This window comes from Eptesicus fuscus, chromosome 4, assembly GCF_027574615.1.
Source record: "Eptesicus fuscus isolate TK198812 chromosome 4, DD_ASM_mEF_20220401, whole genome shotgun sequence".
NCBI classification, from domain to species: Eukaryota; Metazoa; Chordata; class Mammalia; order Chiroptera; family Vespertilionidae; genus Eptesicus; species Eptesicus fuscus.
Window position 1 is genome coordinate 10,237,082 of NC_072476.1, and position 25,368 is coordinate 10,262,449.

Sequence of the window (25,368 nt, forward strand, 5' to 3'; positions counted from 1 at the left end):
CGGCTCTCGAGACCTAGGAGCTTGTGACGCAACCTCCCCCTCCGCCCAAAAATGTCATAATGCACGCGCCGCGCCACCCCTACGGCCGCAGCCTGGGAGAGGCGGGTCTAGCGGCTGCAGCCGGCAGCTAGGGTAGGAATGCCGGCTGGACCGGGTCCGCGATGGTGGGAGGTCTCACTATGTCGCTTGGAAGCTGGAACCAGGGACCGGAGTTTGTGGACCGCCGCGACTGGGGCCTGCGCCGTGGAAGCCATGGCAACCGCGGGTTTTCCCGAGCGGAAGCGTGCGGGGGAGCTTCAGGTCGGCGGGCCAGCCGGAGAGAAGGGGACTCGGTGATGCTCCGGGCCTGTCTGTGACACTGAAATGACCAGCGCTAGCCCGGGGTCCGCGGATGGTGGGAGGAATCGGTGACCCCTGAATCAGATCGGAAGCCGATTTGTATCCAAGGTGTTTCCCCAGTTGTCCGTTTGGGGCCCATGCCTCAGAGGGGCCATTTTCCGCAGGCTGACAGCCGGTGCCCTCAGTCAAGACTAGCTTATCTCCTTTGCTGGCAATTTTTCACCAGGGAGACCCCGGTAACCTAGGGCACTCAGACTCTAACCCAGGCTTTAGCCTGGCATTGCCCGCCAGGGGCCAGGGGTCGTGCGGGGTGGGACCAGTGACCAGGGGGTGTGGGTCTAGTCAGGTGTGGAGGGCAGTGAACTTCCTGAGCGGTGCAGGGGTGGCCCGTCCGCACAGCCTCCCTGGGGAAGTCCCACTCAGTGGGCGGGCCGCCCCCTCCAGGAAGAGCCATTGGCATTCTGCTTTGTGACCACCCGGCTTCCTTCAACGTCATTTCACAGCCCCGAGCTTTTCTTAATCTGACCCGCTTTTGCTTCACTTTCTCCTGGTTTGCCAGCTAAACATTTTCCGTATCTCGGGGTGGAGGAGAGGTCTCTCTCAATGAACTTCCCTGCCCCTGACCCGCCTGTGACCAGCGATGGTCACCTGAGATCTCACTGCCTACGCCCCTCACCTCCCAAGCCCCTCACCACTCCTAGCCCACCTAGAGCCGGGGTGGGGAACCTTTTTTCTGCCAAGGGCCACTTGGATATTTATAGCTTCATTTGCTTAATATAACTCGCTTAATATAAATTTATGTTGCTATTAAAAAAAAACGGGCCATACAAAATGACCACATTAAAAATTAGCCTGCTATATTTGGCCCTTTAATTAACTCACCCCTAATGCCTTGGCAGGGCCAGACCAAATGATTTCTTGGCCCTTATACGGCCCCCACCCCTAACCTAGAAGCACCTGTTTCCTGCTTGCTTCACCTGGGATTCCCTGGGCACAGGGCACCCTGTGGTATTGTCCGATAATAAGTATATATTCTGTCTTTGTTCCAGTTCCTGTCACAGAGCTCCTAAAACACTGGAATTTCCTGAATGATGGGGTGAGAGGAGCATTTGCTGTTATTAACAAGCCCCTTTCAGGCTTACCTGGGTTTACACCAATGAGGTGACTCTTGGAGGATGAGGGCTGGTTGCCAGAGGAACTCACCCTGTGATTACATAGAGCTTGGAACTTTCTTGCCTGCTCCTGACTTCCTAGGAGGTTGAGGGGCTGGAGACTGAGCTAGTCACCAACGCACAATGACTTAATCAACCAGCCTGTGTAATGGAACTTCCATAAAAACCCTAAATGAAGGGGTTTGGAAACCCGGGTTGGTGAACATGTGGAGGTGCTGGGGAGGTGGTGCTCCTGGAGAGGGCATGGAAGCCCCAAATCCTCCCCCACTCTCCCCATGCATCTCTTCTTCCTGCTATTCCCGCCTGTGTTCTTTATAGTAAACCAGTAAACATAAATAAAGCATTTCCCTGAGTTCCGTGAGCCTTTCTAATTATGGAATCCAAGGAGGTCAGTCATGGGAACCCCAATTTATAGCTGGCCTCCTGGACTTGTGACTTGGGGGTCTGAAATTGGGCGGTCTTGTGGGACTGAGCCCTTAGCCTATGGGTATGCCCTAATGCCAGGCAGTTAGTGTCAGGATTGAGTTACAGGACAACCAGTTGGTGTCTGCAGAGAACTGGAGAATTACTTGGTGAGGAAAACGTATACATTCGGTGTCAGGCATTATAAATATAGAAAAGTAAGTTTTCCTTTACACCCTGTGTCCATTCAGAGGGGAGGAGCCCGAGACTGACCCATCGGCCTGCGTCCCCCGTGTCATATGGGCTGCTTTAAGGAACTGCCCAAATGCCCAGCAGCGATGCCTGTTTAATAGCACTGATCTCAGGTTGATAACTACCTGCCACATCCACCCCTTTAGGCTGGACGCCGTGAGCCAACATCCGCCCTCAGCACCCACCATGCTCAGAACCTGGCACAGAAGCAGCGGACATGGCTGAGTGGCAGCCTTTGCTGCAGTGTGTGTGTGAATGTGTGCATGAACGAGCTTGTGTGAATACGTGTGAGCACATGAGAGAACACCGGAGCTTATGTGAGTACGCATTTTCTGCAACATCTTAGATATGTGTCAGCCTCTGGGAGGACCCCCAGGAGTGCCCACACTGCATACCTCCCTCTGGTCTTGACCTTAGGCCTCCGTCCAGGGCCCCGCTGCTTCCTCCTTTGAGGGAGGCACATCCCATACTGCACTTCCCCCTCCAGGTTCGTCTTGGGGTCAGGAAATGCCTGGTGAGGGAGGGGCTCCTGGACAAGGTCCCCCACCTCCTCCCAGTCATGCTTACCTACAAAAGGGCTGTGGAGCAACCAGAGCCGAGAGCAGGGTCCAGGCCCATGTACCCACCATTCACTGAACCCCCTTCCTACCCCAGTAGGGGTCCTCGCTTCCTCCCAGGTCCTCCACACACCCTGGATGCTTCGCCTTCAGTTCCCTCACCCACAACTATTCCCCTTGGTATGTTTGCTGTAACAAATAACAGCAAACTTCATTTCTTGAATGTCTCCCATCTCGAGCAATTGTGTTCCTGACCAAATTGTTCACAGAAAAAAATGTTCACAGCCGAAACCGGTTTGGCTCAGTGGATAGAGCGTCGGTCTGCAGACTGGAAGGTCCCAGGTTCGATTCCGGTCGGGGGCATGTACCTTGGTTGCAGGCACATCCCCCGGTGGGGGGTATGCGGAGGCAGCTAGTCGATGTCTCTCTCTCATCGATGTTTCTGGCTCTCTATCCCTCTCCCTTCCTCTCTGTGAAAAGTCAATAAAATATAATTGTTAAAAAAAAAAAAAAGAAAAAAATGTTCACAGAAAAAAACTTTAGTTTTCGACTTGACAACCCTTTCATGCGGATACCTCAGCATGACAAAAAGTGTCTCTAAGGCAACAAGCTTTTATTGCTGGCGAAATCCAGGATTAGCACAATTTTAAAACAAAAAGAGGCATCAAAAATGCTAATGTTGCTAAACGTGTAAAAGTGCTCACAAAACAGCAATCACAGGCAATTGAATAGGTAGAAAAACTGTTGTTGATTGGATAAAGGAGCAGCAGCCGGTGATAGCATTTCAGAGGCAGTGATATATGAAAAATTTAAGGCTAGTAGGGGGTGGTTCTATAAATTTAAGAAAAGAAGTGTTTATTTATAAATTAAACAGTATATTAGACATGTACTGTATATAAGAAAGGTTGAAACGAAATCATTTGGGGGTCTGGAACGGGTTAATTCAATTTATTGCTATGGGAAAACATAATTCAATTTTCGAACAAATCACAAACAGCCTTCTGGAACGAGGTTTGAGAAATGAGGTTCCACTGTACCCTAAAACTTGGTGGCTTAAAACAACAGAAATTCATTTTCTCATTTCTGGAGGCCAGAAATCCAAACTAAAGGTGTCAGCTCCCTCAAAGCCCAAGGAGGCTTTCTGGGGGCTCCAGGCATTCCCGGGCTTGTGGCCACATCACTCCAGTTCGTCTCCATCTTCCCTGTTCTGTCTCCTCTGCATGTCCCTGTGACCAAATAGCTCTCTCCTTTCTCTCACAAGGACACTCATCATTGGGTTTAGGGCCCACCCTAATCCAGGGTGCCTTATCTCAAAGTCTTTGCCTTACTTATTCCACACTAGAGGCCCGGTGCACGAAATTCATGCACAGGGGTGGGGGGGTCCCTCAGCCCGGCCTGCATCCTCTCCAATCCGGGACCCCTCAGGGGATGTCCGACTGCCTCTCACAATCAGGAACCACTGGCTCCTAACTGCTTGCCTGTCTGCCTGCCTGATCGCCCCTAACCGCCTCTGCCTGCCTGATCGCCCCTCACCACCTCTGCCTGCCTGCCTGATCACCCCTAACTGCTCCCCTGCTGGCCTGATCGCCCCTAACTGCCTCTGCCTCGCCCCGCACCCAGGACCCAGGATTCCCTCCCTCTGGCTGGCCACAGGCACCCAGGACCCGGGCCAGCTTCAGCCAGGCCGGCTGCAGCCACAGGGGACCATGGGTGGGCGGCTTTGCCTGGGCCACAGCCACAGGTGCCCGGGACCGCAGGATGGGCAACTTGTCCTTCTCCCAGGCCACAGGCGCAGGCGCAGCCACTGGCGCCCGGGACTGCAGGGCGGCCAGCTTGTTCCTCTCCCGGGCCGCAGCCTGGCTGGTCCCCATTCCTCTCTCCCCAGTGTTGAGCCTTTATGGATTGAAGGCGTGAGGATGTGACAACCATTTGCATATTAGCTCTTTATTATATAGGATAAGGTCACAATCTGAGGTTCGAAGCACTCGTATCTTTTGGGGACCACCATTCAACCCACTGCACTTGGGTTTGGGAATGAGCTGGGCACTCGCTAGAAGCTGGGCAGTGGAGATGGAGCATTTAGCCAGAGCCTTTTTCTGGGGGCTACTGGCCACCCCTCCACTGGCAGAAGCCCAGCTTCCTGTCTGGGTTGGTGAGGGCATGGATCTCAGGTCTGGAGAGTGATTGAGGATGAATGAAAATGCAAGCTCCCTTCATCTTTTTCATAACATTTTATTTAGTATTGCACCTAGAACCTTTTTTAAAAGATATTTTTAATTGATTTGAGAGAGAGAGGAAAGGAAAGGGAGAGAGACAGAAACATCCATGAGAGAGAAACATGGATTGGCTGCCTCCTGCACACCCCTGACTGGAAATTGAACCAGGGACCTCTTGGTGTGTGGGACGTTGCTCAACCAACTGAGCCACAGCAGCCGGATTAGAACTTTTTTTAGGGCAGAAGGAGCAACGGGAGAGAGCTTAGGTGGTGCTCTGCTTTAGCTCTCTAGAAGCATTATAGGAACCAGCTGAGCCACACTGGCCAGGGCGAGGTTAACAGTTCTTTTATTTCTCTGGTTTTTTTTTTAGGTTAACAGTTCTTAATGTGACAGGGGTTAGGGGGTTATATAGTACATAGGCCAGTGTAAAATGGATGGGGGTTCTGGGGTGTAATCCACCCCAGATAACGGGGAAGTGCTTTACATGCTTGCCTGGGGAGGGCGACGGCCTGTCCAGGAGGCAGCACAAAGCAGCATGCCTGGGGCACAGGGCAGGGCTTTATGTACAGCCTCTGAGGGGGTTTGGGGGAGCAGTCTCTGTTCTGGCTAGATCTAATTTGAGGGCCCGCAGCAGTGAGGTCATTGAACAGTCTCTCCACACAGAGGAAGGCCAGGGAGGTGGGGGATGGGGCGGCAGACCTTGTAGAGCTGACTGGGGTTCCTGCTGGGTCAAGAGAAACAAGCTGAGTTTTGGGGGGGGGGGGGTTCTGGCTGGGCCCATCCCACGCCCCTTGGATGCCAACCTTTGTCCCCAAGCCAGGATGAGTCTTGTGTTCATAGTTGTGTCCTGGGAGCAGTGAGGCTGGCAGCTGCCCCTACGACCTGGCCTTCATCCTTCCTCAGTTCCCCCTGCTCCCTTGTCTCTCACCCTCACACCCCTGCAGCCCCTGCTTGACCTGTGCCTCCTCCCCTCCCACTTGTCAGGACCATTCCAACTGGGCTGGTAACCCGGGGCCCTTCTCGGGTCTCTGGACCCAACCTTTGACCTCAGAGTAGGCCTGTGGGCAGGGCCAGGATATTACAGCCTGGGGCCTTGACCACCAGAGGGCTTAAGCAGAGGCTGGGCCTGTCTGCCAGTTAATGGGCCCATCCTTCCCCCTTATCCAGGCCAGCCAGAGGGGGTGCCTGGTGATGAGGCGCTCTCGGAAAGCTTGCGCCAGCTTCGGGGGTGAGGGTGAGGAGGTACTCCAGGACCTAGCTCCCTCTGCCGGCACACAGACGCTCAGGACACAGGCCCTCCTCAGCCACCTCACCCTGTGGTGTCTCCCCAGTGTGAGTGAGCAGCATGCTCAAGGCCACCAGAAAGGCCAGGACAGCCAGCACAGCTGGTGCAGGAACACGCTGGCCTTGATGCTGCTGGGGGTAGGGGTAGGCACCGCAGGGTGGAAAGAATCCTGGACTCCCGGACATGTTCTTGCCTGGGGCCCAGCCCTCCTCTGGCCTCTCAGGGTCACAGGCCCAGCCCAGCCTGAGGAGGTAGCTGGGAGGAAGGCATTTGACCTTGAACCTTGCTTGGGACAGGGTGCAGAGCTAAAGGGTGCAGAGCTAATGGCTGTCCATGAGAGGAAAGACAGCCCACCCACCACTGGGATGCAAGCTTCCTCGAGGGTCCGAGCAGGCCTGTCACCTACACAGATGCATAGGGTGGCCTGGGAGGGACTCAGCACAGAGCAGGTGGGGTGAGGGGTTCCTTCTGCTGGTCTGTTCCCTCTACACCCCTCACTCCTCTCCCCTCTGCTTACTGTCTTCCCTGCCTGGGTAGGAGGCTTCAGACCACTGTGCTCCGGGGTGTAGGAGTGTCACCAGAAAGGGGACCAAGCCTGAGTGGATCTGCCTCGGGCCTGCCTGAGGTGTGTGGGCTCTCAGCCTTGTGCAGGAAAGACGTCACAACTCGAGTCCAGGGGATTGTGAGAGTGTGTATTAAAGCTGAGGACAGTGAAACAAAAGAAGGGATTAAGGCAGAAGAGGCAACAGGAGAGAGAAGTCAGAGAAAAGGGGTCCTTGGAGACAGGTTCAGAAGGTTAGTCTGGACGATCTGCCGCTGCCCGCTGCTCCCCTGAATGCAAGTATCATGGGGTCCCTTAGAGTCAGGAGAAAAACAGCAAAGATACAAGGCATGGGCATGCTCTTGAGAGAACTCACTTTGTGTCTTTGTCTTGAGTCTTTTTAGCTTTCTTGGAATCCTGGGGGAGGTCTCCGGGGAGGGTCTCAACAGAATGTTAGTGGGTCAGACCCGAGAAAGGGACTGCCAGAGGTGATTGTTACTGAAAGTAAAGCAATATGTTGACTCATCAAAATGTGTGAATAGAGGGGTCAGGGTAATTTTTTGTTAGCTTTATTTTTAAAGAACATTATTGAACCTGGCCAGTGTGGTTCAGTTGGTTGAGCATTGCCACGCACAAGGAGGTTGCTGGTTTGATTCCTGGTGGGGGCACATGTCTGGGTTGCAAGCTTGGTCCCCACTGGGGCTCGTGCAGGAGGCAGCCGATGGATGTTTGAGCTCTCTCATGGATGTTTCTCTCCCTTCCTTTCTCTAAATCAATAAAAGCATACAGAAAGAAAGAAAGAAAGAAAGAAAGAAAGAAAGAAAGAAAGAAAGAAAGAAAGAAAGAAAGAAAGAAAATATTGAAGAGGGACTGGGACCAAGGCTGCTCTGTCCCAGGATGGTCTAGATTGTGTAAACCATTTGCTCCTAAGTGTCCTTGGTTAGGGAAGATAAAAGATTGTGATTCATTAGCTGACTATAAATTGCTCAAATAATTTGGCCTTAATTATTTTGTCTCAGTTTCCCTTATTTCACTTGTCAAGAAAATTCCCTAGCTTCTTACTATCCTGCTTCATCCCCCCAACCCCCCACCCCTTAGAGACTTCCATCTCTAAAACCCTTTCAAGTTGATGAGGGAGGACGGTCCACTTTCAGTAACTCCTGCTGACAGTGGTCATAGTCCCTGCCCATGTGGGGTATGGATGTCTCTCCCTGCCTGATCCAGGGAGGACAAGGGAATGGGGTCTGAGACTGGAACAGAGAGGCCGTTGGCTGATTCTTCTAAAGTAAAGGGTTAGGCTGGGATCTCTGAAGTGTCATCTTGACATGGAATTGTTGTACCCTAGAAGTGACAGATTTGACAAGAAGATTAGTACATGGAGGAGCTGGGACTTTATCTGACAAGGGTTAAATCCAACAGAGACAGAAAAATTCCTTTCCAGGAAGAAGGCTGAGCATATTGACAGGCGGGTAGAAAGAGTGTTAGAAATAAGAGAAAGAACGTTCTATGAAGGCCCGGCCTTGATGTCACTTATCTGTAACAGGTTCTTGTTTCTTGAAGAGGAACTTGATGGGTTCAGAGGAGTAGGTCTCAGTTTGTGGTTCCTGTGGGGATTCACAAGAAACCGGTTTGATTCGGGATAAGTGAACCCAACAAGGTATCCCTCTGAACTTTACTGCAGTTGGGGCGCTTCGTGGGACCTGACGGGGGCCCTTCTATTTGGGTTGTAGTTGGGACTCAGGAGAGTTGTCTCCAGGTTTTAAACTAGACCATATCTCCCGGTTTAACGTGTTTATGTTGGTAGTCTTTATCAGCGGCTCATAGAATTTTGTTTCCATATTCCTATAGTGCTTGTTGTTCCTGTCCTAGATTAATGGCATAAGACAACAGCTGGAGGGTTTCCTCATTTATTAGGGGGTCAGACCTGAGAAAGGGACTGCCAGAGGTGATTGTTCCTGATTGGGGCTACCAGCTGGGACCTCGGGTCTTTTCGTTGTCGCGGAAAAGATTTTAAGGTCAACAAATATGAAATAAAGCAAAGTGGGATTTATTGAAGATACACTCCAAGCGAGGAGTGGGCCAATTGAGAGAGACAATGGCCCCAAATTCCTGGGTTATATGGGTTATACCAAAAAGATGTTACTGGGGAGTGGAAACCTCGGTTCTTGTCTTCTTGAGGGAAAGATTTCAGAGACAAAGTGTAGAAAAGCAAGCAAGAATCTATTGACCGCAGCAAAAATACACTTAGGAGAGTGAAACAAGGAAGGGCATAGGAGCGCCTAGGCTGGCTGCCTTGGCTCGCTGGGAAGTCAGAGAATAGGGGGCCTTGGAGACAGGTTCAGGGGGTAAGCCCGGGAGGAGCTGACACTGCCCATTGCTTCCCTGGTTGCAAATCTCATGGGGTCCCTTAGAGGTTAGGGGATACCTGGAGATGGGGAGGGGAAACAGGAGAGGGGGAAGCACCTAGCTTCTTATTATTCTACTAGAGGCCCGGTGCATGAGATTCGTGCACTGGGGGGAGAGGGTGGGTCCCTCTTGCAGTCGGGAGCCCTCAGGGGATGTCCGACTAAGCTGTCAGTCAGACATCCTTAGTGCTGCCATGGAGGCGGGAGAGGCTCCCGCTACCGCTGCTGCCCTGGCCAGCCTTGAGCCCGACTCCCTGTGGGAGCGCACTGACCACCAGGGAGCAGCTCCTGTGTTGAGCGTCTTCCCCTGGTGGTCAGTGCACGTCATAGCGACCGGTCGTTCCGCTGTTCAGCCGATGCTCTATCCACTGAGCCTTTTATTATATAGGATAACAAGTTCAAAGGGGCTAACTTGTGATTTTTCTTTAGGTGCAGCTCTCATTCGCACGAGGCCTATGGGTAACATAGACACCCAGGTTCATAGACATCCTGAAGTTCTTGGCATAGCTTGGCTAGAGTCCCTTTTAGGGTTTGGTTAGCTCTTTGTACCTTATTGGAGGATTAAGGTCTCCATAATTAGTGTAAGTGATAGTTGATTCCTAAAGCTTGAGCCAGCCATTGTGTAATCTTAGCTACGAAAGAGGGTCCGTTGTCACTCTGTAAGCTTCTTGGTAGTCCAAACCTGGGTAAGAGTTCTTTCAGTACCTTTTTCTGTTCTGGTAGAAAAGCCTTCAATCCATCCTGTAAAGGTGTCTACAAATACTAGCAAATATTTAAATCTAGCTTTGGGGGGACATATGAATGACATCAGTTTGCCAATCCTCCCAGGGTATGTGCCCCAGTGTTGTACTGGGGTCAGGAGGTGACTCGGGGTGATTTTTGGAGTAGAGCACACGCTGTTGGGTCACTTCCTTTAGTTTTATGGAGCCCTTCTATCACAAACAGTTGGGAGACAAGGGTGGTGTTAACGTAAAAACATTCAAACCTGTGAAGAATTTTTGTGAGTTTATTTGAGCCAAACTGTTGATAATTGCTGGGAAGCAGAATCTCAACAGATTGGGATAATGTTCCAGAGAATGGCGGGCTTTCATCAATTTTTTTACATTACAATCAAAGGAGGGGATATAAGTGGGTTGCATAAAATTCATCGGTGGTAGATTAGAGAGGTGGAAAGAAAAGCGGGGAGACCCCTGGGATTGGATAAAAACTAAAATGATAGACACATATTAGGTGGGTGCAGGACAGTCAACAGTCAACAATTAACATGATAACAATGAAGGAATTGGTGGTGTCTGTCCTGGCACATTAGGTTGTGCCCCAAGGGGTCTGGAAAAAGAGAAGTTACAAGTTACCCAGACACTTCAAGGGCATGTTATCATAGATGCGAAGAGACAGGTAGGCTCAGTTAAGGTAAAGATTGACCTTGTCAGTGAAGATACCGGCCTAGGGTGTAACTACCCACCATCACTGCTTTTAGTCAAAGTTTAATTTCAGACCATCCTTTGTGGTTACTTTAGGTCTCTGAGTTTTTTTGTTTGTTTGTTTGTTTGTTTTGTCTCTAAGTTTGCAAGACTGCCACGAAGGCCTCCCCTGAGCTTTACCTTAACTGAGCTTATTGTCTTTTTGCATCTATCATTGAAATGTCAGGGTAACTTGTAACTTCCCCTTTTTTTCTGGACCCCTCAGGGCACAACCAAATGCCCCGGGCACCAGGACAGACACCACAAATTTCTTCATTGTTATTACTATCATGTTAATTGTTGACTGTTAACTATCCGGTGCCCACCTGAGTAAAAAAAGCATATGTCTATCATTTTACTCTTGATTCAATCCCAGAGGTTTCCACGCTTTGCTTTCTCCTGCCTCTCTAGTCTAATACCGATGGATTTCATGTAACCCACCTACGTCTCCTCCTTTGATTGTAATGTATAAAAATAGGTGAAAAACCGCCGCCATTCTCTGGAACGTTATCCCAATCTGTTGAGATCCTGCTTCCCAGCAATTGTCGACAATTTGGCTCAAAAAAACTCACAAAAATTCTTCACAGGTTTGAATGTTTTTACCTTAACAGAGGTTTAGCAATTCGCCCCAAATCTGGTGTCTACGGCAGCAGAAGTCAGCTATTCCTAAATGTCCCTGAAGCTGTCATTTACTGTATGGACCGGAGAGCCACTATGGCCTGTTTTGTTTGGGGTGACAGGGTCTGGGCTCCTGGGGTAAGTAAATACCCTAAGGTATTGGACCTGCTGAGAGGTTATTTGGGCCTTTTGGGGAGAAATTTTAAATATATTTTTATTTTTACTTATTTATTTATTAATATATTTTTATTGATTTCAGAGAGGAAGGGAGAGGGAGAGAGATAGAAACATCAATGATGAGAGAGAATCATTGATTGGCCGCCTCCTGCATGCCCCCTACCGGGGATTGAGCCCGAAACCTTGGCATGTGCCCTTGACCAAAATCAAACCCGGAACCCTTCACTCTGTAGGCCAACGCTCTATCCACTGAGCCAAACCGGCTAGGACCTTTTTAAATATATATATATTTTTATTGAAGAAACTTTATATCCTCTATCTGCGAGGAAGTTTAATACCAGAATGGAATTTTTACCTGAGTCATGTTAGTTCTGGAAATTAATAAGGCATCAGCGTTGTAGGAGGTACCACTGGTCAATTAGAGTGCTCTTAATTCTTTGGCCAAAGCTTTTCCAAACAAATGGGGCCTGTCCCTAAAGCCTGAGGGCACACAGTCCATGTATATTAGCAAATTTTCCTGGTTTGGGGGTTAGTCCATTCACATGCAGATAAGTACTGGGGGGGCAGGATGATGGGGAATGCAGAAAAAGGCATTCTTTAAATCTTATATTGTAAAATATTTGGCTCTTCCTGAGATTTGAGTTAAGATAGTGTAGGGGGGCCAGGCCAGCATGGCTCAGTAGTTGAGCATCAACCTATGAGCCAGGAGGTCACTGTTCGATTCCCGGTCAAGGCACAGGCCCAAGTTGTGGGCTGGATCCCCAGTGAGGGGTGTGCAGGAGGCAGCAGATCAATGTTTCCTCTCATCGTTGATGTTTCTATCTCTCTCTCCTTCTCCCTCTATATGAAATCAATAAAAAAAATATAGTTTTTAAAAAGATAGCATAGAGGTTTGACTCTATAGGATGTACCTGAATTACAGCCTCCTTTACTGCGCTTAGGTCTTGTACAAACCAGTATTCTCCATTTGGCGTTTGTACTAGAATAGGGGTATTGCTTGGGGACCCGCAGGGCCTGAGACGCCCATGCTTTAAGTATTTTTCAATGAGAGTTTTGATCCCTTTTTGTGGCCTCATGTTTTAGGGGGTATTGTCTTTGGTTAGGGTAGGGTATCCTGGTTTTAGAGATACCTTGATGGGGCGGGCGGGGGGGGGGGGGGGGGGGCGGGGATAAATTTGTTGCCCTGCCCGGTATTCTAGTTCCCATACCTTGGGGTTGACTTGGACGAGGACAGATCCTGGAATTTATTAATTTCTGGTTCAGGGTGAGACGTTAGATTGGCCATCAGGCATAACAATGAGGGTCCATTGTCTTCCATGGCTAATGCTCCCAGGGTACATGAGTTCCTAGACAAGACAAGATGTCCCTCCCTAATAAGGGAATGGGGCACCCTGGAACCACAAGAAAGGCCTGACTAAAAGTGAGATTCCCGAGGCAGCAGCCAAAGGGTTAAGTAAAATGGTAGCGTTGAGAATGCCCATTTACCCCGGTGATCAAACAGGTTTTGGGAGAAAGAGGCCCCGGTGAATGAGTCAGAGCAGAGTAAGCAGCCCCATGTCTAATAAAAATGAAATGGGCTTACCTGTCACAGCAAGGGTTACCCAAGGCTCCCTGGCATGATGGGCAGATGTTTGGTGGGAGCGGTAGGAGGCCTCAGGTGCTTCGGCTGTCATTGGTTTGGAGGCACCGGGTTCCCTTTGGAGCCCAGGACACTCGCTTTTCCAGTGGCCTCCCCTCTGGCAAAGGGCACGTCCTACAGGCAGGAGAGCCAGAGTCAGTTGTGGGCACTTCTTCTCTTTATATTCTTCTTCTTCTCCTTTTTTTTTTTTTAAAAAAAAATATTTTTAATTGATTTCAGAGAGAAAGGGAAAGGGAGAGAGAGATAGAAACATGAATGATGAGAGAAAATCATTGATCGGCCGCCTCCTGCACGCCCCTACTGGGAATCGAGCCCACAACCTGGGCATGTGCCCTGACAGGAATGGAGCCTGGGATCCTTCAGTCCATAGGCCGACGCTCTAGCCACTGAGCCAAACCTTGACCCTTTGCTGTCCCTTGCTGTCTGGGGGCTGGGTGACCCTGAGGGGGCATAGGACTTAGAGCTGAGCCTAACAAGGGAGCCTCTTGTTCCCATCAGGTGGCTTTTTGCTCTTTCTCTGCGCGGTCTCCATTGTCAAAACACTGGAAGCTATGGCTTCCCGTTGCTTAGTGGGGTCTGGGGTCCCAAGGCTAGTTTTTGTAACTTCTTCCTGGTGTCTGGGGCCGCCTGCTGGATAAAATGCATCCCCAGAAGTCCTCAGCCCTCAGGGTTGATGTTTGTGTTTTTTGACTAAGAAATTAATGAGTTTGTTCCCTATTGTCAGTTGTACCTGGGGTTCCTGTGGGGAAATAACAATTGGTTTTGAAAAATTAAAGGGAGCTTCCCGACCTTTTAATTTGTTATTAAGATTACCACTCTGTTTTATCATCTCTGTGCCTTTTTTCTTCCTTATTTCCCATTTCCATTTCCCTTCCTGAGTATTCCTTCTCCAATGTCTTTTCTTCCTGTAATATGTCCTTTTTAAAAATCTTTTCTCACCTCTTTTCCCTTCTCTTTTTGCTTCTTCCCTCTACACAGTCCCTCTGCGGCTTACACAGACCTTCTGCGACTTCCCTAGTCCCGTTTAGCTTGTCTTTTCTTAAAAAACCAACTTTAGAACAACCTACTTTTTCCCTGTTTTCTTAAAAATATATTACCATAACTTATATCTTTTATTACCAAAATCATATTTCCCCCCAGTTTGATTAGAATTCTTAATTCTTAGAAATTTTAATTTTTAGTGACAACTAAAAGTAAGTAGCATTCTTTAGATTGGCAAATATATGAACATATTTCATAATTTTTAAATATATGTATTTTAATCCTCACCCAAGGATATGTTTTTATTGATTTGAGAGAGAGAGAGAGAGAGAGAGAGAGAGCAATGTATGTGCCCCGACCTGGGAGTGAACCTGCTACCCAGCCATGTGCCCTGACTGGCAATCGAACCCGCAACCCTGTGGTGTATGGGACAATGCTCCAACCAATTGAGCCACCTGGCCAGAGCACATTTTCAAGAGGTATAATAGAAATAATATGAACTTTTTGTAAAGCCGAGCAAAAACAAACATGTATTTTATGTTAGTCATTTTATTATTTTTTAAAGTATATTTTTATTGATTTTTTTATAGAGAGGAAGGGAGAGGGATAGAGAAGTTAGAAACGATGAGAGAGAAACGTCTATTGGCTGCCTCCTGCACTCCCCCTGCTGGGAAGCAACTGAGGTATGTGCCCTTGACTAGAATCAAACCCCGGACCCTTCAGTCTGCAGTCCACTGAGCCAAACCAGCAGGGCTTTATGTTAATCATTTAAAAAGACATTAACCAAATGTAAACTAACCATTTGGATTCTTGGTGATCATTGCATTCCTTTAGTGTGCTCAAAGGTGAGCTGTTTAATTACCTAGTGGCCTTGAGCACTTTCAGGCGCTGGAGAAGAGGAGAGGGTGAGATCAGGCTTGGGTGGCCTAGCAGCTGGAGGGGTTTTTGCTTGTTTGTTTGTTTTAATGCCAGTTTCCCCCCCTTCACACTGAGGTGAGGCAGTTGCTACTGCTGTTCCCACAACCTGCACAGGACGTGGGGGAGGTATTAATTCCCCTATTGTTCTGAGGACTGAAGCCAGGCAACTCCCCAGCCTCCAGGAGGAGGATTTAGGGTGTTTAAGGGCTCACTCATTATTTCCTTCAGTTACCTTAGCCTTGTTTACTTTTCTTTTTTTCCTTTTAATCCTCACCCAAGGAGGGAGGATTTTTTTTTTTTTTTAGAGTGTGTGGAAGGGAGGGGGGAGGAGAGAGAGAGAGAGAGAGAGAGAGAGAGAGAGAGAGAGAGAGAGAGAGGAGCAGCTCTATGAGAGAGACACATCAACTGGTTGCCTCCTGCTTGTGCCCCACTGGAGCTGGTGATTGATTGAACCTGCAACCAAAGTATGTGACCTTGACTGGGAACTGAACCCCCCTCCCCACCCACATACACACTTTAACCACTGAGCAAACCTGCCAGGCCTTGTTTACATTTCTAATTACCCAGTAGGAAGACTTGTTGAGACTCTCAATGAAATCTGTGCTGAGCTGTAGAAACAAAGCCTTGACCCCAAGATAAGGAATTACATATGCAGTGTCCCAAAGAGTGGCTTAAACAGGAGAAAGAGAAACCAGGTGATAGAGGATAAGGTGTGGCATGACACGAATGAAGTTGTTAAAACTGCTGAAATAAATGACCAGGATTTATATAATGCTAGAGGACCGGTGCACGAATTCGGGGTCCCTTGGCCTGGGCTGTGGGATCGGGCTGAAACTGGCTTGCCGACATCCCCCAAGGTGTCTCGGATTGCAAGAGGGCACAGGCCAGGTCGAGGGACCCCACAGGCACACTATCGGGCCAGGGAGGGATGCGGGAGGTTGGCCACCCTGGGAGGGACCTTGGGAGGGCTCCAGGGCCTGTCTGGCCCGTCTTGCTCAGACCCGAACATTGGCCAGACCCCAGCAGCAAGCTAACCTACCGGTTGGAGTGTCTGCCCCCTGGTAGTTGGTGCACATCATAGCGAGTGGTTGAACGGCCTTAGCATATCATTAGCATATTATGCTTTGATTGGTTGAATGAAAGATTGGATGACCGGACACTTAGCATATTAGGCTTTTATTATATAGAATGAGCAGAGAAAAGTGTAGACAGGGAAATACAAAGAGAAAGCATGTTTACCCTCTGCCCTGAGGGTGGCTTTACCAACCACCTATACATTTGCCAGATGCTTCTCGGGATGGATTTACCCCACTCAGACAGGGGACTCAACTCCATGCCAGCCAAACAGCGGGGGAGGAAAAGGGTCTTTTTGGACATCAGGGGTGATCCAGTCCTGATTCATCAGACCCAGTCACCCAGGTGTGACCTGGGGATGGTTGTAGGGTGGGTGGCTCTGTGTCCAGAGGGCAGGCTTACCTTCCGTTTCAGCATTGATGAGGCAAGTTTTTAAAAAATATATATTTTTTTATTTCAGAGAGGAAGGGAGAGATAGAAACACCAATGATGATAGAATCATTGATTGGCTGTCTCCTGCACACTCCCTACTGGGGGTTGAGCCTGCAACCCGGGCATGTACCTCTGACCAGAATCGAACCCAGGACTCTTCAGTCCACAGGCAATGCTCTATCCACTGAGCCAAACTGGCTACAGCTGATGAGGCAAGTTTTTTTTTTAATATATATTTTATTGATTTTATTACAGAGAGGAAGAGAGAGGGATAGACAGTTAGAAACATTGATGATAGAGAAACATTGATCAGCTGTGATGAGGCAAGTTTTGATGAAAGATTTACTCCACAGCTGATAGGTAGGTTTCCCCCACACCAATGATGAGAAGTGACAAAAAAGATGAATTAGAGCCTGGCCATCATGGCTCAGTGGTTGAGCATTGACCCACGAATCAAGAGGTTGCTGGTTTGATTCCCAGTCAGGGTACATGCCCGGGTTTCGGGCTTGATCCCCAGTAGGGGATGTGCAGGAGGCAGCTGATGGATGCTCTCATCAATATTTCTTTATCCTACCTAATAAAATGGTAATATGTAAATTACCATCACTCCACTACGCCCACGATTGGGCCAGAGGGAGGCGCAGGGGGCAGGACTCGGGGTGGCCCCGGTAGCGGATTGGGCCGGCAGGACACTGAGCTCGCATCACCAGCGGCGGCTCGAGCTCAGCATCTGCGCCATGGCTGTGCTGCGGAACAGAAGGGGCCTCTGGGGCAGCGAGCTCACATCCCACCCCAGACCATCAAAAGCGGGGGAGCTGGGTGCCTGTCTGCTCCGGCGCTGGAGGCTTCTGAAAGGCCTGGTGCACCAGCGGACAGGCACCCAGCTCCACCGCGATCGAAAGCGAAAGCGTGTAGGGGACCCTACACGTGCATGATTCCATCATGCACTGGGCCTCTAGTATATATATATAATTGACTTTATTTTATTTATTTATTTTTTAAAATATATTTTATTGATTTTTTACAGAGAGGAAGAGATAGGGATAGAGAGTCAGAAACATCAATGAGAGAGAAACATCGATCAGCTGCCTCTTGCACACCCCCTACTGGGGATGTGCCCGCAACCAAGGTACATGCCCTTGATCGGAATCGAACCTGGGACCCTTGAGTCCGCAGGCCGACGCTCTATCCACTGAGCCAAACCGGTTTCGGCTATAATTGACTTTAGAGAGGAAGGGAGAGGGAGAGATAGAAACATCAATGATTGGAGAGAATCATTGATCGGCTGCCTCCTGCATGCCCCAACTGGGAATCGAACCTCGACCTCCTGGTTCATAGGTCGATGCTCAACCACTGAGCCATGCTGGCAGGTCTCTCATCGATGTTACTATCTATCCCTCTCCCTTACTCTCTCTCTAAAAAATCAATAAAAACATATTTTTAAAAAAGACATTAAACAAAACAAAACAACTTCGTTCCCCCTATTGGGCAACAGAATGTACCAGATGGGGTCTGGGCCTGGAGTGGGTGTGTCTAGGGCCCCCAGGTAGTGTATGGGTTCTTGACTTTAGGTAGGAAAGATTTCACAACATGAGGCGATTTTGAGAGTATGTTTATTAAAGTCGGGGACAGTGAAACAAAGGCTTAAGGTAGAGGAAGCAACAGGAGAAAGTCAGAGAAAAAGGGGCCGTTGGAGACAGGCAAGGGAGTGAGCCCAGGACGAGCTGCTGCTGCCCACTGCTCCCCTTCTTGCAAGTCTCACGGGGTCCCTTAGGGTTTAGGAGAAAAACAGCAAAGATACAACCTGGGGAGGTCTCAGGGAAGGGTCTCAATAGAATATTCATTAGCTTTGTGTCCTTCAATATGTTGATTTACCAAAATGTATGTATATAGAGGCCAGGGTAATTTTTGGTTAGTTTTATTTATTTTTTTAAATGTTTTTATTGATTTTTAGGGAGAGAGGAAGGGAGACAGATAGAAACATTGATGAGAGAGAAAAATCATTGATCTGCTGCCTCCTGCACGCCCCCTACTGGGGATAGAGCCAGCAACCTGGGCATGTGCCCTGACTGGGAGTTGAACCAGTGACCTCTTGGTTCCTAAGTCACGCTCAAACACTGAGCCACACCAGCTGGGCTGGGCTGGTTAATTTTAAAGAACATTCTTGCAGAGAGGGACAGGGATCCAGGCCACGGTCTGGACTGTGTAAACCATTTGCTCCTAAGTGTCCTTGGTTAGGAAAAACAAAACCTTGTGATTCATTAGCTGACCATAAATTGTTCAAATCTTTGGCCTTGTTTAATTATTTTGTCTGTTTCCCTTATTCCACTTGTCAAGGAATTTCCCTAACTTCGTATTGACCTGCCTCAAAATAACATAAGCAAGCGGGGCCACCTCACCGTCTCCCTCCCCACATCCCATTCCCCACTGGTCTCCGGATTGTTAAATGCTCGCTCCCTGCCCTGGGGCTGGCTGGCAGTGCGCATGGGCATGGGCGGCTGAGACACGGAGCAGAATGCGGCTCCTGTCTCCTGGGCTGGAAGGAAGATTCCCAGGGTGTCTGTCAACTACCCAAACCCTGAGCACCTACCCCCTATTCTCATCTCTGACGCCCTCAGTCCAATACCCAGGCCGAGAGGGTCGGACCCCTCATCTCTGACGCCCTCAGTCCAATACCCAGGCCGAGAGGGTCGGACCCCTCATCTCTGACGCCCTCAGTCCAATACCCAGGCCGAGAGGGTCGGACCCCTCACACTGTCCTGCCCACCCAAGCACCTTGGCTGAGGCCATCGACAAGAGTAGGAGCGCTCTCTTTTCCAGGGTGCACACATTGTACCCCAGCGCCTTCTGGGACATCACTGCTGACCCAGCAAAGGTCTTGGGCGAGAGCCTCGCGCACGGTGTGGGTGCCCCTTGGCTCCCCTGGCCCCCGGGCAGCGCGGGGGACTGGCGTCTCAGGTCCCACCACACTACCGCTGCCTTGGCTTGGAGCCGCGTGGGGCGGGACGCTGTTCTCGCCCGCCGGCCCCGCCTTGGCCTCGCCAGATCGGGTTAATTTCCCCAGGAGCCAGAGCACCGCCTCCGCCTCGTGCCCCTGGGCCGGTCCGCGTAGCGCGAGCCCTTTAAGAGCCGGGGGCGTGTAGCGGGCCCGCCCCCTCCCGCCGCCCGTTAAAGGGGCCGTGCCCACGGCACCAGCCTAGCGCGAGCTCGGGTGGAGGGCACCGGACCTGCCCGCGGGCCGGGGAGGCGAGGGCGTGCGTCCGAGCATTGCGCGGAGCGGCCCTCCGCACCATGTACACCATCACCAAGGGGCCCAGCAAGCTGGTCGCGCAGCGCCGCACAGGTGCGCACAGGCGGGCGGGTGGCGGGCAGGGCTGGGTAGGGGTCCGCGCGCCTGGCCCGCCCAAGGTCCTGGCGCAGCGGCGGCTGACGCGCCCTCCCTGTACCCGCAGGGCCCACACAGCAGCAAGTGGAGAGCAGGCTCGGCGAGCTCCTGAAATGCCGGCAGCCCGCGCCGCCCACTCCGCCGCCCCCGCGGGCGCAGCCACCCGGCCCCTGGCCCCTGCTAAGGTAAGACGCGCGCGGCCCCGGCTGGAGCCCGGTCCTCCCATCCCCCGCCGGCCGTCTCGGGGGCCCGGAGAGTGACCTTGGGGAAAGGTTAGCGGAGACTGGGCCACGTGCTCGAGGTGGGCGGGCGCGGAGGGGCGGGGCGCGCCTACCCCACCCGCCTCGCCCTGCCCGCGCGGGCAGCTCTGGTTCCCACACGGCGCTAATGCCTCACCTGGCACCTAGCTGGGTCGGATGGGGCTGGGCCCGAAGTGCTAGACACCCCCACTAGGAGTCCTGTGGGACCCCGGAAGAAAGTCGACTAGCTCCAAGGTCGGAGGGGCTCCAGGCATCTGAGTCAAATGTCCGGGCGACCTTGAGCTTCAGAGGCCAAGGTTTAAGGCCAGCTGCTCTGGACTCCCGCGGGTGCATGATGGCCCAGGGCGCTGGCCCTCAAGGATCCTGTCTGGCTGCCAACTCCTTGCTTGCAGAGCTAGCTGGGGGAGAGGGGCACGTGGTTCCCTCTGATGTTGCCATGCCACTGCCCTCCTCTGCCCTTCACCCCAAACACCCTGGCTGGGCCCTGGAGGCCCCCAAAGATGCCCAGGGCTCTCTGGAGCCTGCAGTTTTCGCCTTTTCTGACCAGCAGTTTTGCTGGTGCCAAGAGCCTAAGACCAGCCACAGTAGGCTCAGTCCTGGACACTTGGGCCTCACACTACCATGAACTGGTGGTCAGATTCTCCTCCCCCAGAGCTCAAGCCCTGGCCTTGGCTTTGGTCTAGGCACACACAGGCTGAGGGCTCCTGGCCTAGGCTGTGGGTGAGGGCAGCAGACTCGGGGGGGCCCCCAGAGGCAGTGCTGAGGAGGGCCTGAGGAGGAGGGTGCTGGCAAGGGGGACTTCCCAAGTTGAGGACAGACAGCCTCTAAAGTTGGTCAGGAGGTCAGGGATGTATGTGTGTGTATGTGTGTGGGGAAGACAGAGGGGGATTATCCCTCAGCCTGCCCCTCTCCCTCAGTTACAGGCCTCAAATGCCACACGTGGAGGCATCCTTTGGGGGACCCTTCTGAGCTGAGTTGACACTTTGGGGCTCTATCTAGTGAGGAAAATGTTCTAGGCCAGTCACAGGGGTCTCCTGGGGAGGGAAGTGAGCAGGCTTTCAGGGCTTCTCTCTGGGACCAAGGCTGTGCTGACACTGCCTTGTCACCTGGACCTTGGTCTTCACAGCGCCCCTACCTCCCAGGGGAAGGAATTAGGCACAGGTGTGTAGCTACCACTGGTCACCCAGTCAGGTAGCTTGGGGCTGGAATGGACCACGGTGCTCCCCAACCTCTTATCTAGAGAAACTTATCACCTTCTTCTCCATGTCCCGCCTGCTGGGGAAGGATGTGGGAAAGATAGTCCAGAGCCCTTAAAACTCCCAGGAGGCCTCACCTCCGCCTTCAGCATGCCCTGAGCCAGTGGGCACAGGCAGCCTGCCAAGTCCCGGGCCAGAAGGGTGCTGACAGGCTGGACCTGAGGGAGCTGGGCCGCCCACACAGCGTGCAGAGGAGGGATGAGCAGGAAGAGAGTGTGCTGGCTGTGCTGGTTGCCCTTCTCTCCGAGGTCACTCCCCCTCCCCTGAACTTCCCGCTTTAGTCCCTGTGGCCTTAAAGAGCCCCCACTGGGAGGTCAGACAGCCAGCTGTCCTATACATGGAGGAGCCCCGACCTCTACTGCACCTTCTCAGGGGGCCATTCTCTAAAATGGCTCTACCCTGACTTCCTGCCCACCTTCCCTGCTTTTTTCCTCTGCGGAGCCTTTTCACTACGCCCCATCCTTGCCCCAACTTGCCCAGGAGGGAGGGGGTGTTGCATCCATCCTGCAGGCCTGGCGCTCTGCAGATGTTCACAGTGTCTGACCCGCTAAATGGACAGGCTTGGGTTCTAGCTGGTCATGGGTCAGGGTGGTGAACAGGCCACATGGGTCTGTACCTCTGACAAGCTCTCCCTCCCAGCCAGAGACAGACAGGAGAGAGGCTATATCAGCTGTTGGGAAGAAGATAAAATGGGGGCCTGTGACCACCAGAGGTCTAGGGGCAGACCATCAGGCAGGTGGGGAGGGGGCTTGGGACCTGAGCTGTAGGCTGTGGGGTTAGATAGATGTGCAGTTAAGGCCTGATGCTGCTACTCGTCACGGCAGGTGACCTTGGACAGGTCACTTCGTTTGAGCCCAGATTCTGGGCTGAAAACCGGTGGGAGGTCTACCTTGGGGGCCTTGGAAGGGATTAGGTGAGAAGATGCCCCTGTTGGTGCTAAGCAGAGACTTGGGTGCTGTGGGCGGGAGCTTGCCTGTTGCCAGTGTCCCTGGGAGCAGGCACAGGGCGGCCTTCATCCACAGGAGCACATGGGAGCCCGTGCCCTTTCCCCCAGAGGGCCCGTGTAGTGGCTTTATGTAACCACACTAACTGCCCACAGAGGACAGGGGGTGGCCAGGCTGGTGCCAGCCCCCACCTTGGTCCCTGTGGTTTGAAGCCCAGGGCTGCAATTCCCTTTATTTATTCCTTGTTCAGTAGCCAGCCTGCAAACTTTCCTGAAGTCTGCAGTCATGTGTGTGTGTGCCTGCTACGTGTGCATGCGTGCGTGCATGTATGGGGCAGGTGAGGGGCTGTCCGAGTCACACCCTTTGGTTTTGCAGCTCAGACTGGGAGGAGCCCCATCCCTGTAGATTCCCGGTAGCCCAGAGCTGGTGGGACCGGTGCCCCTCAAGACGCTCCTCTTTATTTTAGTGCTCCTCTCGGCTGAGGAGGAAGTCCGAGCAGCGGTGGGGCACCTGAGCCCAGGATGGCGAGCAGGAGAGTGCCTGGCGGAGTGGCACGTGCAGCCCAGGACTCCCGGCTCCCACTTCCTGCTTTAGGTGCGGCCCTGCTCCCTCCATGGCCCATCACAGCCCTGGGTCCAGCTGGCCAGGATGGGCCCAGCGGCCCCCTGGACATAGCATGCCCACTGGGCCGGACTCCAGCACCCGGAGGCCATCCCCTCATTCAGCATTCCCACCCCTGTGAGCAAGAGCCTTGCCCTTGTCAGGCTGGCAGGGATTGGCCAGGGTGCAGGCGCACCTCCACAAGAAGAACAGCCCACCCCACACTGCGCGCCATTCCTTGGGGCTCATCCCTATGGGGCCTGGAGCAGAGGCCACTGGGCTCTTGTTTGGGTTCTTCTTCCCACCCTGGGGCATGGATGAGATGGAGAAGCTTCTGTGGAGAGAAATGGCCAAGAACTGTACCTGGTGGGTGGGGTTGGGACAGAGTGACCTGGTCACAACTAGTCAGAACCCAGGCTGTTGGAGGCCTGGCCAGTCCATGGGAGGTGGGAGGCAGGTGGTAGGCGGGGTGCCTGAGAGATCCTTGGAGGGGTGCCTGTGTGCCTTGAGTATGGAGCCCTGCTGGGGAACTGGGACAAAGGTATGCCTCAGGGCCAGGGGTTGCAGGTGTGCACTGAGCTGCTGCGGGGCTCAGGCCTGCAGGAAAGAGGCCTTGGCCACTGGCTGTAGGAAGGCTGTGGTTCAGGGAAGGGCTGAGGCTGGGCTTGGCCTGGGGGTGGTGGGTGTGGCCTGAGCCTGAGCCTGGAACTCCACCAGGCAGCCCCTAGGCTTGGAACAATCACCAATCACCTCCTCCCTCTTCCCACAGTCCAGGGCCAAGGCTTGTGTTCAATCGAGTGAATGGCCGGAGGCCCCCTACCACATCCCCATCCATCGAGGCGACCCAGGAGACCTACACACTGGCCCACGAAGAGAATGTCCGCTTTGTGTCCGAAGGTAGTTTGGAGGCTCAAGGGTATGGCCTGGGCCACTGGTCCTCTTCCCCACTGTAACCTGACTTGCAGCTGCGAGAGCGCTGGCTTCTTCCTGGGCTCTCAACTTGTTTGTCCTGCGACAGTCCAGAAGGCTGCCTACTTCCACTTCTGGGCTGTGGTCCAGAGTGGCCCTGGGGTCGGGGGGTGGAGACAGGGAGGCCTGGTTCAGCCTGACTGTCCTCTCCCTACAGCCTGGCAGCAAGTGGAGCAGCAGCTGGGTGGTGGCCCAGCCGGTGAGAGCAGTCCGAGGCCTGTGCAGTATGTCGAGAAGACCCCCAACCCCAGACTGCAAAGTGAGCCCTCCCCCACCCTCAGGGAGACCCCTCCACTCCCTGCCACAGTGACCTGGGCCCTGCCAGGTTCTAGTCCCAGGGCATAGCAGAGGGGACTTGAACCTGACCCACATCTTCACAGTTGCCTGCCACATTTGGGGTCTGAGTGAAGGGCTTGTGGTCGGCTTGAGGGGGGGAGATGCTGACAGGTTGGGAGGCGACATCACTGCCCAGCCTTCTGCTCTGCCCACAGACTTCGTGCCCATCGACCTGGATGAGTGGTGGGCACAGCAGTTCCTGGCCAGAATCACTAACTGCTCCTAGCCGCTGCTTTGGAAGGAACGTTGCCTGCGCGAGCCTGGCCCTGCCACACGGCAGACCCTCTGCTAGGAGAGGACCATGGCATCCTGTACCCACTGCAGCAGGGCGTGTTCCCTCTGGGCCAGGCTGGATGCCAGCCACACCTGAAGTGCCAGCATTTGGACTTTTGTACCTTCTAACCCCTTGGCCCAGCTGTGCCAGGCTGCCAGGGGCTGAACCTGTCTGACCTCAATCCTGCTCACTGTGCCTGGGCACCAGCCCCTGGGGCTGGTATGGCAGAGCTCCAGGTTAATAAAGTCAAGAAACTGCCTTTTCAGAGTGGCCTTTATTTGGTGTGTGTGGGGGCGGGTAGAAGGGGTCCTCTCAGCTCTGCGTAGCTGCTCTCCTGTGTCCTGACAGAGGTGCTGGGGCCAGCTCATCTTCCTTGGAAGTCTGTGAATCTCACCCTGCCCCACCTGACACCCACTCCTGCTTCCTCTCCCTGTTGGAGTTGGCAGGTGCCTGAGCCCAGCTTGGAGGCCCATAAATGTTCTGTAACTGGATCTGGGATGGGGTCTCAGAGCCCCAGGCTTGGGGCCGGGTCTCAGGATAGGTTTTGGGGAAACCCTGGCAGATGACTATGGGAGCTGGGGTTGCTCAGCCCTAGGCTCTTGTGGGACACTGTTAGCTTGTTGGGCAGGTGACCTCATGGCTGACAGGATGAAGTGGGAGTACCCGGGTGTGCACCCTCCCTCCAGAGGGCTGGGCTGTCTGTGGGTGTGGACCGCTCCTGGGGGTGCGTGTCATTCTGGAAATGGAGGTGGACCCCAGAACGAGTCAGGAACCTCCCTGGATCCCATAGCTGGTGGCGCTACAGCCCCCCTATTGGGTCCTGGCTTGAAAGTGCCCGCAGGAACCTGGGGACAAAGGCTCCTACCCCAGGTTGCG

At 52.6% G+C, this 25,368-nt stretch overlaps 1 protein-coding gene and 1 long non-coding RNA gene across 4 annotated transcripts; both read left to right on the plus strand.

Moving 5' to 3' along the window:
- Positions 1–98: 98 nt before the first annotated feature.
- MCRIP2 (MAPK regulated corepressor interacting protein 2) lies at positions 99–24,745 on the plus strand. 3 transcript variants are annotated; one of them, XM_054714568.1, is made up of 5 exons: positions 99–300; positions 19,921–20,038; positions 23,683–23,810; positions 24,040–24,141; positions 24,374–24,745. In XM_054714568.1, the coding sequence occupies exons 1-5, from the start codon at positions 162–164 to the stop codon at positions 24,442–24,444; spliced, it is 558 nt and encodes a 185-aa protein (XP_054570543.1). In that variant the 5' UTR covers positions 99–161; the 3' UTR covers positions 24,445–24,745. The 3 variants fall into 3 exon arrangements, with proteins under 3 accessions (XP_054570543.1, XP_008155875.1, XP_027989947.1); XM_008157653.3 differs by lacking the exon at positions 99–300 and adding an exon at positions 19,568–19,811; XM_028134146.2 differs by lacking the exons at positions 99–300; positions 24,040–24,141 and adding an exon at positions 19,568–19,811.
- Positions 341–1,867, plus strand: LOC114228410 (uncharacterized). Its single transcript, XR_008555751.1, has 2 exons — positions 341–447; positions 1,389–1,867. It is a non-coding gene; the product is annotated as an uncharacterized LOC114228410 (long non-coding RNA).
- Positions 24,746–25,368: the final 623 nt, after the last annotated feature.